A 23,482-nucleotide genomic window follows, 5' to 3' on the forward strand; every position below is an offset into this window, starting at 1 on the left:
TGTAGTTCCTGATATTCTTTTTCTGTTCTAGTCTCACTTAACTGGCCTTCTGCCACATGGCTTTAGTGTTTTCCTATTCTTTTCCTATCAAAACATAATATCAGGAAAGGGTCTAAAATTCCCTTCCTAAAGAGGATTTGCCTTTAAAAAAAAGATTATGGACACAACCTAGTAGAATGATACTGTAGGCTGAACCAGACATAGTTTGTGTGATGGAATGAACTTTTACCTGGAAATTAGGAAACCTGGGTCATCATCCCAGTTCTTCCCCTAAATTGGGGTATGACCTCAGGCATGTCACTTCAACACTCTTAGCTTCTTTCAGGTAAGGTATCTGGTCAGAAGAGGTGGGAGGGAAGGAGAGAGCTTCCTAATAGCCCTGAAGATTATCACATATGTCACATGCATTTTTTATATGCTGGTCCTGCTTTCTGGAAAGACAGACACATAACACAAGTGGGTTTGCCAAATAAGTAATTTTATTTAAGTGGCTGTCATACACAATATCTGTAAAATGCTATGACTTTAACCCAGTCCATTATGGATCATAGGATTTAAAGCTGAAAAGGATCTTAGAGACTATCTAATCCTCCCCCCTCATTTTATAGATGAAGAAACTGAGTCCCCTAGAGGTAAAGTGACTTAACCAAGGTTACACAAAGAGCAAGTTGCAGGATCAAGATTTGAACTCAGGTCCTTTGACCTCAAATCCAATGCTCTTTCCTCTACAGCTTTCTGAGTGTCTCTCTTGGGGTGAAGCAAAATGGGATTCTTCCCCAAACACCACTGACAAAGGAATTTAGGACTGTGCATCACCAGTCAAATACACTAGTGAAGCCGGACTCTTCATAGTATGGCTTAGGATAGTTACCTCCTGAGGCAGTCAATGGGAAATGATGTTTTTTCAGGTTACCACCATAGGCAGGAACTTGTAACTCAGCTGCACACAGATACCACTAGAAGGGCTTACCTTAGGTAGAGGAAGAGTGGGTGACTGCCTAGTGGGTACGATTTGAGGTATTTGGGGCAGGTTCTCTTCCTGGAATTCTCTTCCCCAACCTGTCACAGTGCCCAAAATTCCACCATTAAAAATTAACTCCTTTTGGTCTGGAAGGCTTTTTCAAGCTACTAGAAAGCAAATGTCCCAAGGAAGTAGAACACCTAAAAAATATCAGCTAACACTCTAATAAGAATTAACTAGCAGAAAACAGGGCCAAGAGAATTGTCATACAGAGTAGGCAACTGATAAGGTGGAAACAAGTGGGGAGAAAGTGGAATTGGGGGGAAGGAGAGGAGGCAGAAGGCAGGGAAATTTCCTAAATACAAACTGCTGAATTTACAGTTCTGCTGAGAACTGGGCCTATTCACTGATGTTTCCCCCCAAGCACCCAGGAATAAACAAACCAGACCACCTTTTTCAAAATGAAATTAATAGCCCCTCTAGCCTGTGGTCAGAAGATACAAGGTGCTAAGCACCCAGCAGAACAGCATCTAGCTAAGTCTCCCATACATTTCATCTATGTGAAGCATGGAGGTTGCAAATCCCCGCCTCTCTACCCCTTCCCCTCTGTACAGTTCCTGTCATTGACTTTCTATAAATCCCCCCCCCCCAAGGATTCACTCAGTGAACTGGAGGCCTCCCTCTTACTCTTCCATTTGGTTCACTTACTCTAGGAGCATGTCAACTAGCTGGTCTTTAGACAAATATCATAAATCAAATAAAACAGATAAATTTCTGTAGATGATCTAAGAACTATGTGATTCTGTGTCCCACCAACAACCCATGTGATAGGGAGGAAGATGCGCCTTATGCTTAATAAATATGTGTTATATGGAATTGAATTGAATGAGCATTGCAAAAAGGCAAGATTTGGATAGAAGCTGGGTATCAGGAGGAGGTACTTATGGATTTCTCTCTATTCCATCACCTAAATTTTGCTTAAAGCCCAGCCTCCTCCCACTCCCTAGGGCCTAGCAGAATACCAGGTATCCAATAAGTACTCCATAAATACGCAGTGACTGATTAAATGGCCTGATTGGAGAGGGATAGAATACAAACAGAGAATGAAGGAGAAAAAGAACAGGAAAAAAATGGAATTAAGGAAAAATAAAAGGCAGGAGGTGGGACAGGGAGAAAGACATAAAAATACATTGATCATGTAGCCCTTAGAAGTATAAATAGTGTAGGAATTTATTATTAGCTTTATTCTACCAAAAAAAAAAAAAGGGGGGGGGGGGGAGCAACAGTAACATGCACATCTCCGACAGGGCCTAGCCAGTTTTACCATTTTTCTTTGTTGCCTCAGCTTCAAAAGTGAGTAAAACTATTACACTGGGAAGTTTCCTGTGACCATAAGCTAGAAAGGAAAGGGTTCATTGAGGAAGAAGGAGGTAAGAATAAAGACGTATGAGAAGAAAATCTAGGGCAAACTCCAAACTTCCTCTTTGTTCTGAACCACTATTTGTCTTTTCATAGCAGGCCCTCTAGATGGCTCTAGATGTTGGCCTGTCTGCTTTTCTTAGCTGGTTGTATCCATTCTGGGCTGAGCAACAACTTCCTTTCTGGTCTGCCCTCTACCAGGCATTTCCCCTGCCCTTCTCCCATTGTCTCTTAGCTCTTGCCATCAATTCCAACCCTAAGACTATCGCCTCCACGTGGGTAGACCAGATGGCTTCTGGGGAATTGTGTAGAACCAAGTTCCTAGGGACTTCAGAAATTTATTATTTTCTTTGGAATAGTTTCAACCTCCTTTCCACATCACTATGCCCATACCCACACCCCAGCCCTGGAAAAGCCAAAAGCAATAGACACTACTGAGATACCCCTTTGAGAATGGGCCACTACCACAGTGGCTGTTCTTCCAACCAGACCACTTTGTCTGTTCTCTCAGATCACAGATCTAGAGCTAAAAGGGACCTCAGAGGCCATCCACTTCAACACTCTAATTTTCCAGCTAAAGAAGCTGAGACCCAGGGAAGTTAAATCAACTTGCTCAAGGTTACACAGGTGGTCAGCATCTGAAGTAGGTTTTAAATCCAGTTTATCTGGCTCCAGAGCTACTATACCACATTGCGTCCATTGTCTCACCTTCTCTGCCTTCCCTTTCTGGCCCAGGGTACCTTTTTTCCCTTCCTCTTCCCTCTGGTGTAGGTGAACTCTGGCTTGGAGGCAGGGAAAACCCCATTATCTGCCCCAGTATCAGGGCTGGCCCATTGTTTTTGCAGGATGGTCCACATGACAGGTCCCCAGCATTTCCATGCATCTCTTACCACCCTAAAATATTATCTTACCTAAGGGCTCCTTTCTTCTGCTCTGAGAGCTGGCCCTCCTCTCTACCTCAGCCCTTTGATGTCTTTGGGGCCAATCAACCAGGTAGTATTTTCTCAACAAAAATGTCTGTCTATACATCCTCTACTATATGATTATGTCCATCATCACACACACATGCACACAGTGATTTATACACACATTTCTATCCATAGCCCATGGCTTTCCCATGTGCACTGTCATATGCTGGCTGTAACTGGACATCAGCATGAAGCTGCTATTGAGATGAATGAAGAGCTGGTGTTGGTTCTGACTTTGAGTGCTTTCTAAGCCAAAGGAAATCATTCCTAATTTGGGATGTTGGTACATTGGGGGTGTGGAGGACAGGACAAAAGAAAGACAGAGAAACTACCACACAGAAGACATCGCTCTTCCCCCAACAGCCCCCACAGATAGAGCATGGAGTTTGCCTCCTCCAAAACTTACAAGAGATAATCCCAAAGAAAAGTCCTTAATGGAGAAGGAACATGACCCCTGCCATTCTCTTGGAGGCCTATGGGCCTCAGTTAGCTGTCTCTTCCAAAACATGCAACAGACAAGGACACACTGCAAACCTATTAACCCTCTGAGCTCTACTCATGCCCTTGCCTGACTGGTAGTCCAAGAATGGCATGAAGCAAACTACTTGCATACACTGAATTCCTATTCTCTCCTTTAGCATGTTAGAAAAAGTAGGTTTCACAGTGGGCCTGGGCAGTGGGCTCTATTGAGAAGCAGTTTGTCCCTGAGGAAGGGATGATCTAATCGTCAACTATCTTGGGGAACTCCTATTCCCTCATGAGGTGCCCAAAGAATCTGTGAATGAAGGGCCCAAAGGAGAAAGATAACAGATTCTGGAGTTGAGTTTGAATATGTAATCAATCCTTGTATTCAAATTCCCTAAGGGGTCAGACCCTGAATGTCCTCCTCCTGCCCACAGCCAACCCAAAAGTTGGTCAGCTGTCTATACTTCCCCATACCAGAAAAAGGATGATATTCCCACTGAATTTTAAGACTGATGATGAAAAGTTCAGGAAAGAGAAAAATGAAACCAGAATCTGAGCTACAAGTCAAGTCCTGGAGTTGGCTTGGGGGGAAGGTTTCTGGTCATGGATCCTCTTCTCTAGCCCCTATCCTCACTCTCCCCAGTTTTTCTGGAAAAGGAGTCTTAATTGCTTCTATTACATTTTAATCCCAACTTTTTTTTCAGTATATGCAAACTGTCCTGTGACCCTCCAAGTCAGTGCCAAGGGAAAGCAACTATACCCTACTTTATATTTTTCTGCTTTTGCTCATAGGGAAAATGGGGCCTCCTAATTAAAACAGCAAATACAAAAAGGTCTATAATTCACAGTTTCCATTCTCTTTACTAGGCCCTTGCACATTCCCCCACAATTGGCCTCCATTAACTCCAAGCCCTCCATTGTACAATAGCTCTTGCCAGTTTGGCTCAAAGGGTTAATAAACCGGGGCTTCTCATACACATAAGACACAAGCTCATTCACCAATAGAAACACAAGAACCAGTTAAACTCCACAGCATTAAGGTTTCCTATAGCGGTTCTTTGGGGTTTCACCACACCCTGTTTTGTCGCAGTTGAGAGCACCTGGATTCTTCCCCAACCCAATGCTTCCCAAGAGATTGGGAAGCTCATGGGTGATGGCCCGTTCAATCTTCTCCAGAAAGCATCCTCCCATGTAGGAGCACTGCTGAGAGAGAAGCTTGAAACTGGAGATAGGATTGATGCCAAAGAAGTCCTTATAGGCCTCACGATTGGGGAGGTCAAACTTGCTGACATTGGTCTTTGCCAGAATGGTCTTGAAGATGTAGAACTTATCTGGATCCTCCACAATGTCCTTGAAGACCAACTCTCCATCGCTAAAGAAGGTCATTTTGTCCTTATAGGTTTGCAAATAGCGGTCAACCAAGAGAGCATGAATGCGTACTCGGATGGCATGCTGACGGATGAAGGCAATCTTATTCTCCATCCTGTTCTCAATCACCTGGTTCAGATCTTCCAAAAGGGAGATTTCTTCTTTGAGGAATAGTTCCTGGTGGGTGTCAGGCTTGTAGTCTTGGGGCCAAAAGGAGCTGACATAAACTCTTGGGGGTTCTGTAACATTAATAAGAGGCGCCAAGCTCCAAAAGAGGGCACCATAAACCCGCATGAGCATCTGGGTGGCCAGATTGTCAGCTTTGTTCAGGATTATTCTTATTTGGGATTCACGGCCTTTCAGTTGGCGAAAGAGCATCTCCAGCTCCAGACCCACATCTAGTTTGGTTGGGTCAAAGACAACAAAGATGAGATCAGCTCTGTCAATGAACCACTGGCACACATCATTAAATGGGTAACCTTTGGAAGAAAGAAGCAAAAGGTGAGATTAAAATAGCATTCTCCTCAGCACCTTGAACGTCCCCATTATGGTGATCTGTAGAAATGAGAGTATTTAGCATCCTTTAGACTTCTAAACAGTCTTACAACAAGCTAAGTGCACATCTCTAGCTCCTTCTTTGGTACCATTAACCTTTGCCCTATAGTGGGTGAAGCCCAGAAGAATCTCTTCCAACTTTGACCAAATATCTAAGTCTCCAATAGTCATCCTGAATCAAGGGTGTACAAAGCTTCATTAAGCTATCCCTCCAGGCTCTAGGTTGACAAATTAAATGGATTTATTGGGAGGTGAATATTACTTTTAAGCAAAGATTTTTCTGACCTCTGAATGTGCAGTAGAGTGGAGGGAGCATGGGCAATGACTTTGATATGGGAGGTAGGAGCTGGGGACCTGAAAAAGGAGACCTAAAAGGAGATGGCTTTGTCCTCTCACCTGTACAATGCCAGCTTCCTTACATCATCTGTTACACCCACTAGTGCGAAGTGCATCACCTAATCACTTATTCCCACCAGTACCAGATTCAGGAATTCATTTTACATCTGCCTGTAATCCCTGCTTGTGGTGGCACTACAGTGAACTAACATGCCACCAGTCTAGCCTTGCCCTGTCTTCTGATCCCTGGCTCCACTCTGGAGGTCAGTTGTGTGTGTGTGTGTGTGTGTGTGTGTGTGTGTGTGTGTGTGTGTGTGTGTGTGTTCATCTTTCATTGTGGAAGAAGACCATGCCATCAGAGAAATAATGACATGACTTGCACTTGACTTTGCTTTGAGTGAGGGAGGGCTGTGCAGGTCACCAGCCTCACTTCTCCTCCAGAGTCCTCTGAATCCAGTGACCAGATATTCACCAGGATAAGTGGAGATGACTCAGGATGAGGCAATTGGGTGACTTGCCCAAGGTCACACAGTTAGTGAGTGTCAAGTGTCTGAGGTGAGATTTGAACTCAGGTCTTCCTGACTCCTGCACTGGTGCTCTATCCACTGCACCACCTAGAGATCAGTTAAGTTCTGGGAGTATACACAAGCATTTGTACCAAGGCAAATACGTTGGAAAGAAAAAAGGGTTAAGAAAGAAGTAGAGTATCTCATCTTGAGTAATCCCTTCAATTCCAGTCCCTGGTTGGACAAAGGCCAAGTTGAGAAGGCCACATGAATAGTGGATAGAGTGCTGGCCTTGGACTTAGGAAGACTTAAGTTCAAATCCTGCTTCTAACATTTTCTAGCTATATTCTCTTGGTCTCAGCTTCCTCATCTATAAAAAGAAAGGGTTATACCAGATAACATCTAAGGTCCCTTCCATCTCTAAATCTATGATTCTATAAATGCACTTAGACAGGGAACTATGGTTTGCTTCAATCCAAGACCCTTAGAAACCTGACATCTCAGTTACTATTCCAGATCCAAACTAACTTAACCCCAGACTGGATCTCTAGGACTTCCTTTATATCAGATCAGCACCCCCAAGGCCTGGCATAGACTGCTTTAGAACCAATGTAGCCCTAGAGTACAAGAGCAGGGTCACTCCCTCTGTGGTGTGGGTTGATAATGAGGCATACATCATCTTCCAGACCATCAATTGCCAGGAGGTCACCAGATAACACAGACAGACAGTGTGACATAGTGGTCTTAGAGTTGAGAAGACTCCACCTTTGTCTAACCTTGGGCAGGGTCTCAGTTTCCTCATCTGTAAAATGAATGAATTGGACTAGATAACCCTCCCCTCAAGATCCTTCCTGCTAGACATCTGTGATACTTTGATGTAGTATTCCACTCTCCCTTTCCCCCCACACTCTGCCTTCAAATTACCTCGTTCTTGCTGCTTTCGATTTTCAATGATACCAGGTGTGTCCACAAAAGTGACCCTCTCCAAAAGTTTGTGAGGGACCTCGATGCCAATCAGCTTCTCCAGGAAGTTCTGGCCAAACTTTTCAAGAGGTGAGAATGAACGAGCACTGTCAGCAGCCATGACGATGCCCTCGATGGTTTTCAGCTTAGGGCCGTGCATAAGGACTGTGAACTCTGAAGTGGTAGGCTCAGCACCTGTGCCACAGAAAGAGAAGTGATGGCAGATGCTGTGGACTTTGCATATAAGGAGGTGACCGCAGGAGGCATTCTGAGGTCATATTTGCCATTAAAAAGTGTTCCTGTGTTTGATGAGTCATTAGCCTGTAATTTCTACTGTCACAATGTTTGTTGCTCACCTCTTCTTCTGTTTTCCACATTCTGCTTGTCACCACCTTGGTCCTGGACCTCTGACCTCTCACTTTATCTATTAACAATAGCTTCCTGACTGACCTCCTTAAGGAAAAGGCAACTCCTGACTAGAGTCAAGGAGGGAGGGTCTGAATTGGAAGGAAAGTTAACATAAATCCCAAAGCTAGGCCAGAGTAGTACTGGAGGGGAATGAGAGGAGAAGTTGGTGGAAAGAGAGTTTTAGAGCTCCAAGACCCAAAGGTCTGAATCAGGAGTTCAGGAGGTGGATTGCCAGAGCAGATATCAGGGTCAAGGAATACAGCTCAGGAAGTCAAAATACAGAAAGTGTCACCATTTGTAGGGCTGGACTTGATTTCCCAAAATTTAAGTTTTTTTATTGTTGCTGCTTGTGTTCACCATCTATAACTCTCAATGGCAGTGTGGTTATGGGTAGAGTCCGTTCAGGTGATTAATCTGTTAAATGTCTAAAACTCAGTTTGGGTTTTTTTGACAGAACATGGCAACATTGGCCACTTGAGCTTACATAATGAACTATTTCATATATCAAAAAATAACTAAAGCATATCAGTTCATCAGGTCACCAAATTTATGAATCTCTGAATAACTATTGTGGTATTTCACAACCTACCATATATTTTCATATAAGAAGTACCAAACCTGGAAAACCACCTTTCATTCATCACTCCTTCATAGCTATACCAGGCTGCATTTCTTCCAGAAGTCCATCTGGGTAAATAACAACACTTCTGTCCAACTGGTCCATTAAGTCAGATATCTATGTATCGGAATGGCAGTTCAAAATGGTAATGTTGTCAATGGTTCTTTAGTCATGGCTTTCTTTCATTAACAACACTGGTAAAGGGTCAGATGAATTCCTTCTTCCTGGTCGTTTCTAAGAATCTCTACAAGGCTGCCATGTCTGGCTTGGCCAACAAATAGACCCAGACTCCTTTGGTGCTCCAGGAACCAAGCTGATTATACAAACAAATAGCCTTTGCAGAGTCAACTTTTCTGCCTCAACCATGCTAAACACATGCCAGTGGTCCTTTGTACTTAACACAATCTATTGTATATAGTAGGTATTTAAGAAATTTTTAATTAAAAAAATACAAATTTTCAAAGTATTATCAAACACATCATAAGACAAGACCTCAGTTACCTGTGTAAAGCTGATAACGAGTGTCTTCGAGCCCAAGTAGATAATTTATCATGGTAGATTTGCCAACACTCCATGGCCCCAGAAAAAGTACCATTGGTTTGGAAGTGATCTCCCCATCTGTAAGGAACAGAAATTAAAAATTAAAGTAAACAAAGAACAGTGTTTTTCATCACAGAAAGAGCACACTTTTAAAATAGAATCTTTTTATAACAAACAATTCACCTAGATGTGCTAACTGAGTTGTAAAATTCTAGATTTAAGGAAACAATAGCGTAGTGAAGTTAGGGATTCTTATTGCACCCCAGCTGATAGAATTGCAAAACATGAAGGCACATCCCTGGAGAAAAGAAATGAAGGAGGGGAAAAATAGTGATAGAGCACACAGCAAGTACCACCCTCCCTCTCCCCCACCTACTTACATTGTTTGCCTTACAAAGGGGCTCCTGTGGAGAAACCCAAAATGGGGGGAATACCAGAGGCCCCACATGTTCCTGAATGGATCAGTGTACCCCTACTTGTGAGCAAATGACCTTTGCATGATCCCCAAGTGGGGAGACGTAAGAACTAAATTGCCAAGCTATCTCATTCCTGGTCAGAGAGACAGGAGACAAAGGCTTCAGCTCCTAAAGAGTTTCTGCCTTTGGAATGGGCTAGGTCAGAGGACCAGATGGAATGTACAGTCTAACTTATATGCAAGTAATGCTTTTAATTTTATTACCTTTTATCTAATCCCATTAAATGCCCTATAAATTAATGATCTTCCTGGAGGACAGATCATAAAACAGACCTATCTCCTCTGGCAGACGGGTTTGTGTTGCTGGAACAGGATGTTGCATACGTTGGCAGTTGGATCAGTGTCTATTTTTGCTTTACTGTTTCGCTTTTTTGCAAAGAATGGTTCCATTTGGTATAGGAACGGGGTTGGGGTACATAATAAAACTCTTTTTTAAATTAAGGATTTTAGGAGAGATGAATTAATGAGGCACATGCGATGGAAGGAATAAACGTGAACTGGCTAAATAAAGAGGGCAAGTACAGTCAAGTACAGTCAAATTCACATCCCTAGACATGGACAGAAGATGCCGATAAAGGCACCACACATACAGGAGCAGAGCTGAGGGATAATGAAGAACCAACTCTTTGAAAGCCTTACCCAGAGGAATAGTTAAGTTGGTTGATACCTGCAGCTCTCCCTAGTATTTGTTGAATCATATTACAAAAGGAAAAAGATAAATGGACTTTTCTCTAGGCAGCAAAATGTTAACAGTAGAATCATCTGTGAAAGATTGACCGTTCCTTTCTTATATTTTCTTCAAGTATGTCCTCCATGCATATATGAAGCAATAAATAAAGACTTCATGAAATGAGAAAGGAGATCTGTGGGTTGGCAGTTGGTATTAAATTTTTTTTAGTAGTAATCTCATCAGTAATTGTTTCCCCATCCTTTTAGTATCTCTACCTCCTTGATATAGTTTATAAAATTATTTTTCAATGAGAGGATTCATATGTATAAAATATTTATAGTATTAATATTTGTTGTAGCAAAAAAAAAAAAAACAACCCAGAAACAATGTAGGTACCCATCAATTAGTGAATGACTGAGTAAATTGTGATGTATGTGAATATAATGAAATCTTATTGAAATGTAAGAAATAATAAAAGAAACAGTTTCAGAGAAGCCTGGGGAGAGTTATATGAACTGGTTCAGAGTGAAGTGAGCAGAACTAGAACAGTTTATACAATTACAATATTGTAAAGGAAAACAATTTTGAATGATCAATGATCAATTTTCAATGATCAATGCAGTGATCAAGCACAACTCCAGACAACTGATGAATCATGCTTCCCACCTCTTGGCAGAAGAGTAACTGACTAGAGGTACAGAATGAAACATATATTTTCGGACTTGGACAATGTAGAGATTTGCTTTACTTGATTATATTTATCTGTTACAAGGGAGGACTTATAGGGAGTGATATAGATAGTGATACTGATGCCAGAAAAAGAAGGAAAGAACATCAATGAAATGTTTTAAAATACACTGAATAAAGCAGAAGGAAGTTCATAAGGGGATAATGTTATAACTACTGTTTTAAATTTCATATGTACTTTTTAAAAACCTAAGCTGTATATGATAGAGATTTATCAGTTTGTCCTATTTTTATTCTTCCTTGTATATGAAAATGTGTACTTTTAATGTTTATCAGATTCATGAAAATAAAAAAGAAAACTTTTAAAAGAAAAAATTTTTCAATGTTATCAAAAACCTGTTGTCTCCAATATAGATAATCTCAGGGTATGCTTTCTCTGATCCATAGAATACCCAGGATCCAAGACAAGGAGAGTTCACACCTTGTTAAGGAAATACAAAAGGAAGGACAGCATGTCTACAACCTGTACTATACATATGTCTAGAATATATGCTGTAAATGAACTTAAATCTATAACTGAAAAGGAGAAAAGGAGCAAATGAATGAATCTGAGAAACTGCATAGTGCTTTCAGAGATCTTAAGCTGCTCTCTAACAAAAACATCCAAAACCCGAAGATGTGTATACTGCTTAATGCATCTGTTCTCCTATGAAATCTTGGAAGATCACAATCTCCAAAGAATAAAAACTTTAAACCCAAAAAGGAATGGAAGGATGGGTGATATATGTAAATAGGCTGCTGCAGATTTCCAATGATAATCTAGGGGTGTTATTCAGGAAAGGTATCATTGGAAAAGGAGATGAATGAGTTATGTAGTAAGAATGAGTGATAACAGACAGCCTGAGTGCCATAATGGTAGGAGAAGAAGAAGAAGAAGGAGAAGAAGAAGAAGAGGAGGAAGAGAGGAAGACCTCCAACACATTGGTTAGATCTCCTATAAGAAAACATGAGTGGATAATTTTGATTACATTAAACTGAAAAGTTTTTGCACAAACAAATCCAATGCAACCAAGATTAGGAGGGAAGCAGAAAACTGGGAAAGAATTTTTGCAACTAGTGTCTGTAATAAAGGTCTCATTTCTAAAATATATAGAGAACTGAGTCAAATGTACAAGAATACAAGTCATTCCCCAATTGATAAATGGGGTCAAAGGATATGAACAGGTAGTTTTCAGAGGAAGAAATTAAAGACATCTATAGTCATAGGAAAAAATGCTCTAAATCACTATTGATTAGAAAGATGTAAATCAAAACAACTCTGAGGTACCATATCATACCTATCAGATTGGCTAACAGAACAGAACAGGAAGATGACAAATGTTGAAGAAGATGTGGGAGAGTTGGAACACTAATTCATTGTTGGTGGAGCTGTGAGCTGATCCAACCATTCTAGAGAGCAATTTGGAACTATGCCCAAAGGGCTACAAAAATGTGCATACCCTTTGACCCAGAAATACCGCTTCTAGGACTATATCCCAAAGAGATCATAAAAATGCGAAAGGATCCCACATACACAAAAATATTTATAGCAGCATTCTTTGTGGTGGCCAAAAACTGGAAATCAAGGGGATGCCCATCAATTGGGGAATGGCTAAATAAATTATGGTAAGTGAATGCAATGGAATACTATTGTGCTATAAGAAATAATGAACAGGAAGACTTCAGAGAGGCCTGGAAAGACTTATATGATCTAATGTTGAGCGAAAGGAGCAGAACCAGGAGAACTTTGTGCACAGCAGCGACCACAGTGTGTGAGAGTTTCTTCTGGTAGACTTGGAACTTCATTGCAATGCAAGGACTTAAAAAAATTTCCAATGATCTTTTAAGGCAAAATGCCTTCCATACCCAGAGAAAGAACTTTGGAATTCAATTGCAGAATGTAGCAGATCATTTTCTTTTGTATTACATTTTGGTTTGTTATATGATTTCTTCCATTCATTTTAATTCTTCTATACAATATGACTATAATGAAAATGTATTTAATAGGAATGTATGTATAGAACCTATATAAAACTGTATACCTTCTTGGGAAGGGAGGGGGGAGGGAGGGGGAGGGAGGGGGAGAGAGGGAAAGAAAAAATCTAGGTTGTATGGTAGTGATTATGGAACACTGAAAATAAATAAATAAATACATAAAAAGAAAACATGGAAAAGAATCACCAAAATGAGAGGTTATGAATATGTTACAAACTGTACCCTTGGAAAAAGCACCCATGTTGGTAAGATCACAGATGCATTGAAATAAGTTCACAGCCCTTTATTAAGGAATTCTAATGAGGCAACACGGATAGAAATAGCACTGGCGAAGTCAGAAAATCTGATCCCAAGATGTGAAGATTTGAGATGTGAGTCCCAACTCTTCAACTCACTAGGAATGTGACCTTAAGCAAATTATGTAATACCTAGATTCTCAGTTTCTTCATCTGTTAATGAGGATAATGATAATATTGTGCCTCACAGGGCTGTCATGAGGAAAGAACTTTACAAAATGGGAGATGCTTTAGAAATATGAACTATTATGTCCTTAATTAACCTTCAAGACTATTATCATGGAAAAAGATAACAATCTCTCCTGAATATCATTTAGTGTCCCTGACAGAAACAGAAAACCCAACTGGATGGACCCTGGGGCTGATACAATATGGCAGATCCTCAGCCTAGCTTACTTATGAAGAACAGGGTGTATGTTCGTCCTTCGTTGCCAAAGAAGACCGTGCCATCAGAGAAATGATGACATGACTTGCACTTGACTTTGTTTTGAGTGAGGGAGGGCCATGCAGGTCACCAGCCTCACTTCTCCAGAGCCATCTGAATCCAGCGACCAGATATTCTTCAGGGTGACTGGAGATGACCCAGGATGAGGGTTAAGCGACTTGCCCAAAGTCACACAGCTAGTGAGTGTCAAGTGTCTGAGGTGCGGTTTTAACTCAGGTCCTCCTGACTCCTGCACTGGCGCTCTATCCGCTGCACCACCTAGCTGCCTCTTTATGAAGAATAACTGCTCTATTAAAGGAATGAAGGAGACAAAAACTTCAATACATTGCTGAACATTTGTTACCCGGGGAATGGAAGCTCCTGTGTAAATCTAGGAATCAAAGAAGTCCTCCTCACAGAAAGTCCTGCCTCAGCCTAGCCTCGGCTTTCCCCTCCATAAAATGAAAGGGGTTAGACTAGATGACCTCCAAGATTTCCTTTTAACGCAGAATCCTATGATTGAACTTTTGATCTTCAGAACATAAAGTACTTGACTTTCTACTTCAATCCTTACTGATCTCTTCTTTTTCTGAAATCCTACAAAAGAACACTGGCCTTAGAGAGTCGGAGAACCTGGGTTCAAGCTGTACCTCTACCACTTACTACCTGTGTGACCTTGGCAGGCAATTCCCATAGCCTCTCTAAGCCTCAGTTTCCTCATCTATCAAATCAGTGAGTGGGACTAGATGGTCTCTGAGGTCCCTTTCAGCTCGAGATCTAGGATCCTGTGATGCCATGATCCCATAATTCTACTGCACTAAGAATCAGTAACACATAGTGCAAGACAGAAAAACCTTCTTGAAAGCCTTCCAGATTTGTTTTTAAAAGGCCCCTCAGCAGCAAGTTTCAGCCCTGACTTCTTGATTAAGAGCTACACTGAAGGGACCCAGACTATCCAGAGCTCCTGCCCTCCCAAGACCCTTTTATAGAATGGGGACCATTCAGTCCAGGGCTTCTCAGTAGTGGTACAGTTTAACATAAGGGCTTCTGCCTTATAGTTAAGGGGAATCCCATCTCACTTTCTTCCCTCTCCTACTCTGAATATAGTAGATAGCAGGTGCTCACAAAAATTTGTTGATAGAGTTGTATATATAATGAGATATTAGTTGAAATCTATGTAGCAAAGCTAAGGTGGCACAGTGGATGGAGTGCCAGGCCTGGAGGTAGGAAGACTGATCTTCCTGAATTCAAATCTGACTTAGACATTTACTAACTATGTGACCCTGGGCAAGTCACTTAACCCTGTTTACCCCAGTTTCCTTATCTGTAAAATGAGCTGGAGAAGAAAATGGCAAACTACTCCAGTATCTTTACCAAGAAAACCCCAAGTGGGGTCACAAAGAGTTGGACATGACTGAAAATGATAGAAGAGCAATAGCAAAGCTAAAGGTTCAGTCTGTGTCTTCTGTTTCCTTGTAGACAGCGCTAAGCATATAATAACTTCTCAATAAGTAGGGGTTGATTGATCTATTGGGCTCTTCTAAGGAGTATCTGTCTCTGCTGGGCGGAAGAAAGAATCTGCTTTTAGAGGAGAGATTCTATAAGTCCCTCTCAACCCCAGGGTAGTTCTCACACAAAGAAAGCCCTTCTGTTTTTAGACACAGCCCAGTGAAACTGAGGAAACATGAACTGTGCTGGATTTTCTGAGATAGACTATAATTAGAATTATTTATGGGAGAAAGAAATTTGGGCAAGGGAAATTGTTGTTTCAGCTTTTTTACACCAGAGGGCATGAGAGCCAACATCAAACACTAGAGACCTGGAGCAGGGGGTAAAGCCTGGAAGAGATACTGTTAGCAGTAGAAACATGCCAGCGGAATGCTAGAGACCAGAAAGGGGAAAGTAAAGTCCAAAAAGTGAATCCTCATCCAATCAAGGGGTCCCTGATCTCTTCTTCCCTGGACTCTGACTAATGTTGCTACTGATACAGACACTTAGAATCAGAAGCCAATCAAGAGTTATCCCCAGTGCAAGCAGATCAACCTGCCCCAAAGAAAGATGAACTGGGGTGAAGGGATTAAGGAGAAAGAAAAAAGAAAAGGTAAAAAGTAAATTTCTGCCCCTATAGCCATCTCATGAAATCAGGCCCACGATATATAGAGTGAAAAGGGAACTGGTCTTTAAGGTTTAAGGGTTAGCAACCTGGGTGATTAATGAAGTAGAACTTCTGGCCTTACATCTCTGGGTCTTCACTTCTGGGTGGGACTTCCTAAGGAGCTCCCCTGGACCCAGCTCTCTTAGCAGAAATCTGGTGCTTGTGCCTGATGCCAAAGGAAGGTTAGGAGATCAGGCTAAGGTTTCCTGATTACCCCATGAGCCTTAGGTTTTCTAGGGCCCTTGCCCCAGCACCTTTCATATGATCAGTCTTACCTGTAATCTCATGCTGCCTCAGTTCATTGTACTTATAGGATTGCTCCAGAGGTTTGATGGAAGAGTGGTAAATCTTTCTCAACCGCTGCATCACCCCTAGGGGCCAAGGAAGAGGAAGGAAAAGAATTAAGCCAGATAGGCTCCAACCTGCTTTAATATACCAGTTAGTCAACACCCCAATCCTCTGGGTGACCACATTCTAACTACCTTGCCAACAGCCACAGTTTCCCAGGGAGCCTCTCCTATAACTATTAACACTATGTCATTTGCACAGATGGAGGGTAGGGGGAGCTCTTTGGTTGTTCTATTCCTCATCCCATTGATGTAAATTCCCATCTAGTAACCATACTGCCACACAAAGAATCATAATTTTTCAATCTAGAAAGTCATTTACTCCGTCCCTCTGCCTTTAGACCAAACCTCAAGCCTCCCAGATCTATTTTTAAAGTTCCTTTCAGAAATGTGTTACAATCCCTGACTTCCAGATTAAAGGCTCCATTGGCAAAGACCCGACTTGACTGAAGGTCCTACCTACCCGGCACCTCTTTGTGGGATGGGCATCCTTCAGTCCAGGCCTTCTGAAGAACAGAGCGGTTTAATTTACAGGGATTCTACCCCCCAAAGAAGCTCCTCTAGTAAATGGGAATCCCATCTTACTTCTTTCTATCTCTTACACCACAGTGAGATTCCAAAGACAGATTTCAGTAGAGAAATTATTTAACATAAAAAATTTAAGAAATCAGCTCCTGGAGAACATTGCTGAAATCCTTTCTTTGTGAGGTTTTTCCTGTCTTCTTAGCAGACCAGATTAAATTCAGCTGCAGTATTTAAGTCACTAGAATAGGTTACCCAGCTTTCTGGTCAGTAAAGAGTTTCTCCCTCTGACATCACATAGCCCTTTTTTAATGAACTCACCATGCCATAGTATATATTATGGTTATTTATATTTGTGTCTTATCCCTTTACTGGACTTCAAGTCCCATAATGGCATACATTACACCCAGTAGGCATTTGCTCCCTACTGTTCTCATGAGGCCAACAGTTTTTCTGGTGCTGACATCTTGTTGGAGATCAAAAGAACTCTAGGGCCAAGTCACTCACTGGACATTCCAAGCCTAGATCTTGATTTATTGAATAACAATTGTCAGGGCAAGTCACAGAGGCCACCTGTACGAGGACGATTTCAATGCCACCCCAGAAATTTTATAAGTCTCCCCCAAAAATGTGTTATGTGTATTCCCAACTACACACCTTTGCTTATGCTGTTCCCCCTGCCTGAAACACCCGCCCTTCTCCTACCTGTCTCCCTAAAGTAGACCTTCATCCTTCAGGGTCCAGATTAAGTTATCTTTCTATTTATTGTGAATATCCTCAAAATTTATAGACATGGCCCCAGATCACACTTGCTTGTATCAAAATGTGATACATGTACTTCCCAGTAGTCCTTATTGGGCTCTCTTTGCTCTCCTTGAAGCTCATTCCAGCCTTACCCTCCTTACCTGAGAAGTCATCAGCTGGCTTGTCCTCCTTCAGCATCAGGGTTTCCTCTATATGAGAACGATCCCTTATAGGTGCTTCACTCACATCCTCTGCCTCTTCTGGGAAGAAAAGTATAGCAGGGCATTAGTGTCTCAGGCATGAGACCAGTCCTCCCCCAGGAACTAGACCCAAAATTCTGGGAGCTTGTCTTCCACTCTCTTTTTCCTTTTATGGCCTTAGCTCCTCTCTCTGGCCAGCTTGGGCCCCTTCATTCTCAACATTCTGAAAGCAGTCAGCATTGTGGGCTGGACAGAGATGACTATTAACTCCCCACACCTTGTCTGGATTGATCTCAGGGACTGACTGTTCCGCACAGAAATAAGACACCTTAAACTACAATTAAAGGTCCTACAGGGCATTAATGTCAAACTCAAAAAGAAACAGAAATGACTCTCTACAGGGCCCATATTGACTTAGAAAACCATAAGTCAGCATCTATGTTACAATTACATTTTAATCTGGTTCAGACTACACTAGGGAGTTTTTCAGGAGCACACAGCCTGGAGCTGTGACTTTGACACCTTTGCTCCTGGTCATTTGTCCTGGCTCCTCCTTCTCTTGTATTCTCTACATCACTGAGCACCGAGTTGATGACACTCATCAGATCTCTTTTCTATGAGTCTTACTCTAGAATCCCAGCATGGAAATCTCCAAAGAGTCATCTATGAACCTTACCTGAAGTAGGAATTCCCTCTACAACACCTCAATTATGTTTTCATTGAGAGAATTTGACCTGTGGACTTTATGACTGGGTAAGTAAAGGTAAGAACTGGATTAAGGCTGAAGAGTGGAAAGGAATACAATATTTAACCTAGAGTTGTCACAATCTTAGTGCCACATCGCCCCTGGGTTTAAGAGGGCAGGGGATATACAGCAAACCTAAAAAGAAACAAGGGCTGATTCCCAACCAGGCACCACAGGTGATTAGGAAACCAATTAAACCTTGCATAGAGGAACAAATCTAGCCAAGCACAGTAGACAGTAAGGGAACCAACATAACTAGATGCAGCCAGCAGAGAAGTAAATAATAACACCTTATATTTATAAGCCACTGTAAGGTTTACAGGATGTTGTACTCAGAACAACTCTGTGAGGTTGGCTGAATACTGTGAACAGAGAAGAACTAAGATAGCTGGGTAGAGTGAGCAGAGGGAGCCAGAAACTGAGCACAGCAGGTACTACTACTACTACTACTACTACTACTACTACTACTACTACTACTACTACTACTACTACTACTACTACTACTACAATAATAATAGTAATAACGAGAAGAGCTAGTATTTAAGGTTTGCAAATATTATTTCATTTTATCCTCACAACAACCCTGGGAAATAGATGCAATGACTGCCCCTGTTTTATAGATAAGGAACTGAAGCCACCAGAGGTTAAGTGACTTGCCTATATTCCTACAGGCGGTTAAGTATCTGAGGTCCCATTACAACTGAGGTCTTCCTGACTCCAGGTCCATCCCTCTATCCATGGCCACCACCTAGATACTTTATATACAACAAAGCACAGAAAGCAGAATGTGCAGCGTAGGCAAAGGGATACTAACAAAAAAAAAGACAGAGCGGACAAAATGAAACTAACACATCTTATCTTGTTAGCTCTGCGATCCTGGGTAAGACATTTAAATTCTCTGAGCCTCAATTTCCCCATTTGTAAAATGAGGAAAGCAATCGTCTCTGAGGTTCCTTGTTACTCTAAATCTGCGTATGATACTATGATGTGAACACGTTGGGTAAAAAGGAAACCTCCAGGCCTGGGGTGTGGTGAGGCTTAAATGAGAGAGTGGATATAAAACACTTCGCAAACCTTAAAAAGCTATACAAACAATAGTTATAATTCATATTAGCATACAGTCAGCAGGTCTCCAATCTGGTGATGACTTTACTCCATGAGCCTTCTACTGTCCTCCTGCGGAGCTCAAACAATGTTTATAGAGAAATAAGACATGGACTGGGAGTAAATGTTTAACAACAGGGCTGGGAGAGAGAAGAGGAAGAAAAAATGCAAACACATACCTTTCAGTTGAATTTGTATTATTAACACTTTCTTAAGTATAGACAATAAACAAAGCCACAAATCCAGCCTGGATCTGTGGGGACAGCCAGCGTCTAAGGGGTAAATACCTATACTGACATTTCAGCAATGGCTAGTCAGCTAGTTAGAGCTGAATCCAGAACGTCTTGGTAAGGGGCCCAGTCCTATGGCTCTGCTTCTGCGCTATGGCACTTGATGCCCTTCTGCCCCAAATATCTCCTTTTCACCCTCCTGTGATATCATCCAGTGCCCATCATTAAAATCACTCATAAGATCAGGCATTCTCCAGATAGTCCTGGTTAAAATGTAAATATGTTATGAGGAATGGGGGTTATTCTAACCCCTCCCCATCTATCTATCTATGAATACCCATGAACACACCATCAAGGATAAGTTTAAGAGAATAGTAAGTTGTAGGCTTGAAAGCCAGAAAGCAGTCCCCTAGAATGGAGCCCAGAATGACTACAAGGAGAAACTCTGCAATTTGTGCATCCACTCTGAGGGAAGCAGGAGACCAGGGAGGGAATGGGACTTTGGGGAAGTTTCTCACTCCTTTCGTCATTCAGAAATCTTGTGCCCAGACAAAGGGTCCTAAGGGGCTGCTGCCTTATTTAAGGTCCCCATCCCCAACGCAGCAGATTGACTCATGTGTACATCGGAACAGAGGTGGAAAGAGAGAGAAATCAGACTGGTCTGTGGTCTGGCACCCTGGGCCCCTGATTAAGGGAGCCAGGCCACTTCCTCACACCACTTTCCTTGGCAGAAGTGCAAAGTTGCTTCAGCTCTACCTGGATCCTAGAGTAACCCCTAAGAGACCACTGCCTGCTGAGGGCCACCCTGGACAGCAGAGCCACAACTAGCCATACTGATGATCAGCACAAGATGTGCCTGAGGCCAGTCACTTGAAATGCTGCTTTAATTCAGCTGAAGAAGGGAATGGGGGGTAAAGATTGCAGAGAAAATGGTACACCTTGAGGAAGCTGTTTAGCAGACTTCCTGGCATGGGGAGGACAGGGGACGGGAGCAGAGTGGTGCCAGGTCATTGAGAAACTAGCTTAACCAGGAGAAAAACGACTCATTTTTCCTAAGGAGTTACCAAGCTCAGTTGCTTCTGTGTTACTGAAGAACTTAAAGGGCTATCCTCATCTCCCTAGGAGAAAGATCTAGTCATCCCACTCATTCCTGGTTACAGCTCTGTTGGAAAGTATATCATTCTGGAGAGGCAGGATGGTGTAGTGGATAGAATCTTGACTCAGGAAGCCCTGAGTTCAGACTCAACTCTAATACTTTTTAGGTGAGTGAGACTTAATTTCCTTAACCTATAAAATGAAGGGGTTGGACCAGGTGACCTCTGAGGCCTCTTATAGCTCTAAATCTAAGATCTGATAACTTCCCAATGAGGGTCTGGAAGTTGAGGTCTACACCATCCCAGGCACTTATTTTAGTTAACTTCAGTCTGCCTTGGAATCAGAGGAGCCAAGACCTCTATGGTTTATGGGTCAGAATAATAACTGTAACTGGAGCTGTCCAGTCCATCATCCCACCTTGGGGCAAAACTGTACAACTAGCTGTCCTCCAGAAAAGGAGGTGTCACAGTTTGCCACACCTACCTAAAGTCTATCCTCAATCTAATTAAAACCTGCTTCCTGTTAGAGAACAGCTGCTGATCACCATCTATATACTACACCACATTCCTCCATATACTTTTTCCCTCCTACTCCTCACAAATCCCTGCTTGCTTCCAGCCTTCTCTTTCCCAAGCTAAACAATCCCTATTCCTGTAGCAATGCATTTTCCTATCTGGATCCATTTTTTTCCCCTTAAAACTCTTTGCCTCAGGGCAGGAAGTTTAAACTAATTGTACTCCCCTAGGAAGAAGGCCAGGGAAGTTCAGAGAAGCAGCAGGGAGGAGAAAACAACAAAAAGATGCCTGCAAAAGAAGAGCCTAGGATAGAGGTCTAAGCTCCCATGGCCCAAGGGCTGAGGAGGGAACCTAGCCCTGATTCAGTGAACCAATCCAGAGGAGTAGACCAGGAACCAGCAGTGGTCAGCCCAGATAAGGAGGCTCCTTCAGCACCTTCTGCCGAGGAAGGGAAGGAAGGGGAAATAGCATCTTACTCCCTGCTGGTAGGTTATTCCTTTCCTGAACATACCTTTGCCTCCTCTATCCTAGGGATCCTTGTTTCTCCCTCAAAGTTTCACCCTCCCAGGCTTCTCAAACTTTCCTGACAAAAGGAGTTGTAAGTAAGTCAAGGCAGGAGAGGGATGCAGTACCCCAACCCTAGCTGGGGGGGAAGGGGGGGCGGGGCTGCGCCTTCTTGTGGATGCACCTGCCCTCCCAATCCCAGAAAACTTTTCCTTCCCTCTAAGATCTGTGCCCTTCCCACACACACCTCAAATTTTCCTTCTTATGAGAACCTATGGGGTTGGTAAAATCGGGGTCAGAATATTCCCAGAAGGACCATGAGCCCTTTCAGCTTCTCATCCTAAATAACGAACTCAGGATCCTCTGCTCCAGATGAGCTGCTTCACCCATTCTTCTCAGGCAAGCCAAACCTTAATAACCTGGCTGAAAGAACACAGAACTAGGAAGAGTCAGAACACCTGCTCGGATACAGATTAGGCTTCTGTTTTTTCCTCTGTAAATGGAGGGGGATTGGACAAGGTGGTTTCTTGAGGATGCTGTTTAGCAGATCTCCTGGGGTGGGGAGGACAGGGGACAGGAACAGAGTGGTGCCAGGTCATTGAGAAACTAGCTTAACCAGGAGGAGAAAAACGACTCATTTTTCCTAAGGAGTTACCAAGCTCAGTTGCTTCTGTATTACTGAAGAACTTACAGGGCTATCCTAAGCTCCTTCCAGTTCTAATACTATGAATCTTATGAGATTTGAGTTCCATGATCTGGCCTCACCCTCAATTTCAGAGCCTTCCTTACTCTGTAACAATGGACATTACTTCCCCTCTTGAAGACCCTAATTTTCTCCCCTCTAAAATAAAGAATTTGGAATAAATGACACCGAAGATCTCTTAAGCCCTAACATAATATTTTGAGAGCTAGGAATTGGTTGGTTTGCTTTTTGGTTCTTTGGGGAGGGGGGGGAGGTATTTATGCCTTCAAGCTCTCTTTTAATCCATTCATTAAGAAAAAAAACCGTTTCTCTGTTGGCTGTAAGGATTGCAGCTCCACCCCCTACCCCATCCCCAATAAAACAGTGGGTCCTTTGATGTCAAGTTTAAAAAAAAAAAACCGACCTTAGCACCTAGTTATCAAGAATACAGTGAAGAAACAGAATAAGGCCTGAACTGTGATTTCACTGATATAGGATATTCCCTCCAGCAAGGTATGCAGGCACCTTCTCTGTAACTTACAGTCCTAGTGAGCTGCTTGGGGTAGTAAAGAGGTTAGGTGACTGCTTAAGCTCATCTAACCCATATATGTCAGAGGTGATACTTAAACTCAGATCTCCCTAACTCCCAGGCCAGTTCTCTATCTAATAAGACAATTTGCCTCTCTGGAACTACTGAATGGTCTGTGTCCTAGGGGAAGGCATGTACTAGCTAGCTCTGTAGTGGCTTTGAGTTTTTCCAGGAAATCTGCCTCCCTGCACAGTGTACTGTTCAAACCCTTTTGCTCCCCACCAAAACTGAGGGCGCCCTTCTTTCCTCTTGCTTTAGGATCAGTTTGTAATGCTTGCCCTGACTGCAAAAATTCCTAGTTGAGACTATGGGAAGCCTCATGTTAGCCTCCAGAGTCATGGACAAGGGAAGGCTCC

General features: G+C 42.4%; 1 protein-coding gene across 2 annotated transcripts in view; it reads right to left on the bottom strand.

The window, feature by feature from the left end:
- Window positions 1-457: 457 nt before the first annotated feature.
- SRL (sarcalumenin) overlaps window positions 458-23,482 on the bottom strand; it is a 71,241-nt gene continuing 48,216 nt past the window's right edge. For both annotated transcript variants that reach the window (XM_072603350.1, XM_072603342.1), the window contains 5 exons: window positions 17,624-17,722; window positions 16,125-16,220; window positions 9,070-9,186; window positions 7,503-7,736; window positions 458-5,660 (listed from right to left, as the gene is read on the bottom strand). In XM_072603350.1, the coding sequence (XP_072459451.1) occupies window positions 4,849-5,660; window positions 7,503-7,736; window positions 9,070-9,186; window positions 16,125-16,220; window positions 17,624-17,722 (1,358 nt within the window). In that variant the 3' untranslated portion in view covers window positions 458-4,848. The remainder of the gene's footprint in view (window positions 5,661-7,502; window positions 7,737-9,069; window positions 9,187-16,124; window positions 16,221-17,623; window positions 17,723-23,482) is intronic.

The sequence above is a fragment of the Notamacropus eugenii genome, chromosome 1 (assembly GCF_028372415.1).
Source record: "Notamacropus eugenii isolate mMacEug1 chromosome 1, mMacEug1.pri_v2, whole genome shotgun sequence".
Classification (NCBI taxonomy): Eukaryota; Metazoa; Chordata; class Mammalia; order Diprotodontia; family Macropodidae; genus Notamacropus; species Notamacropus eugenii.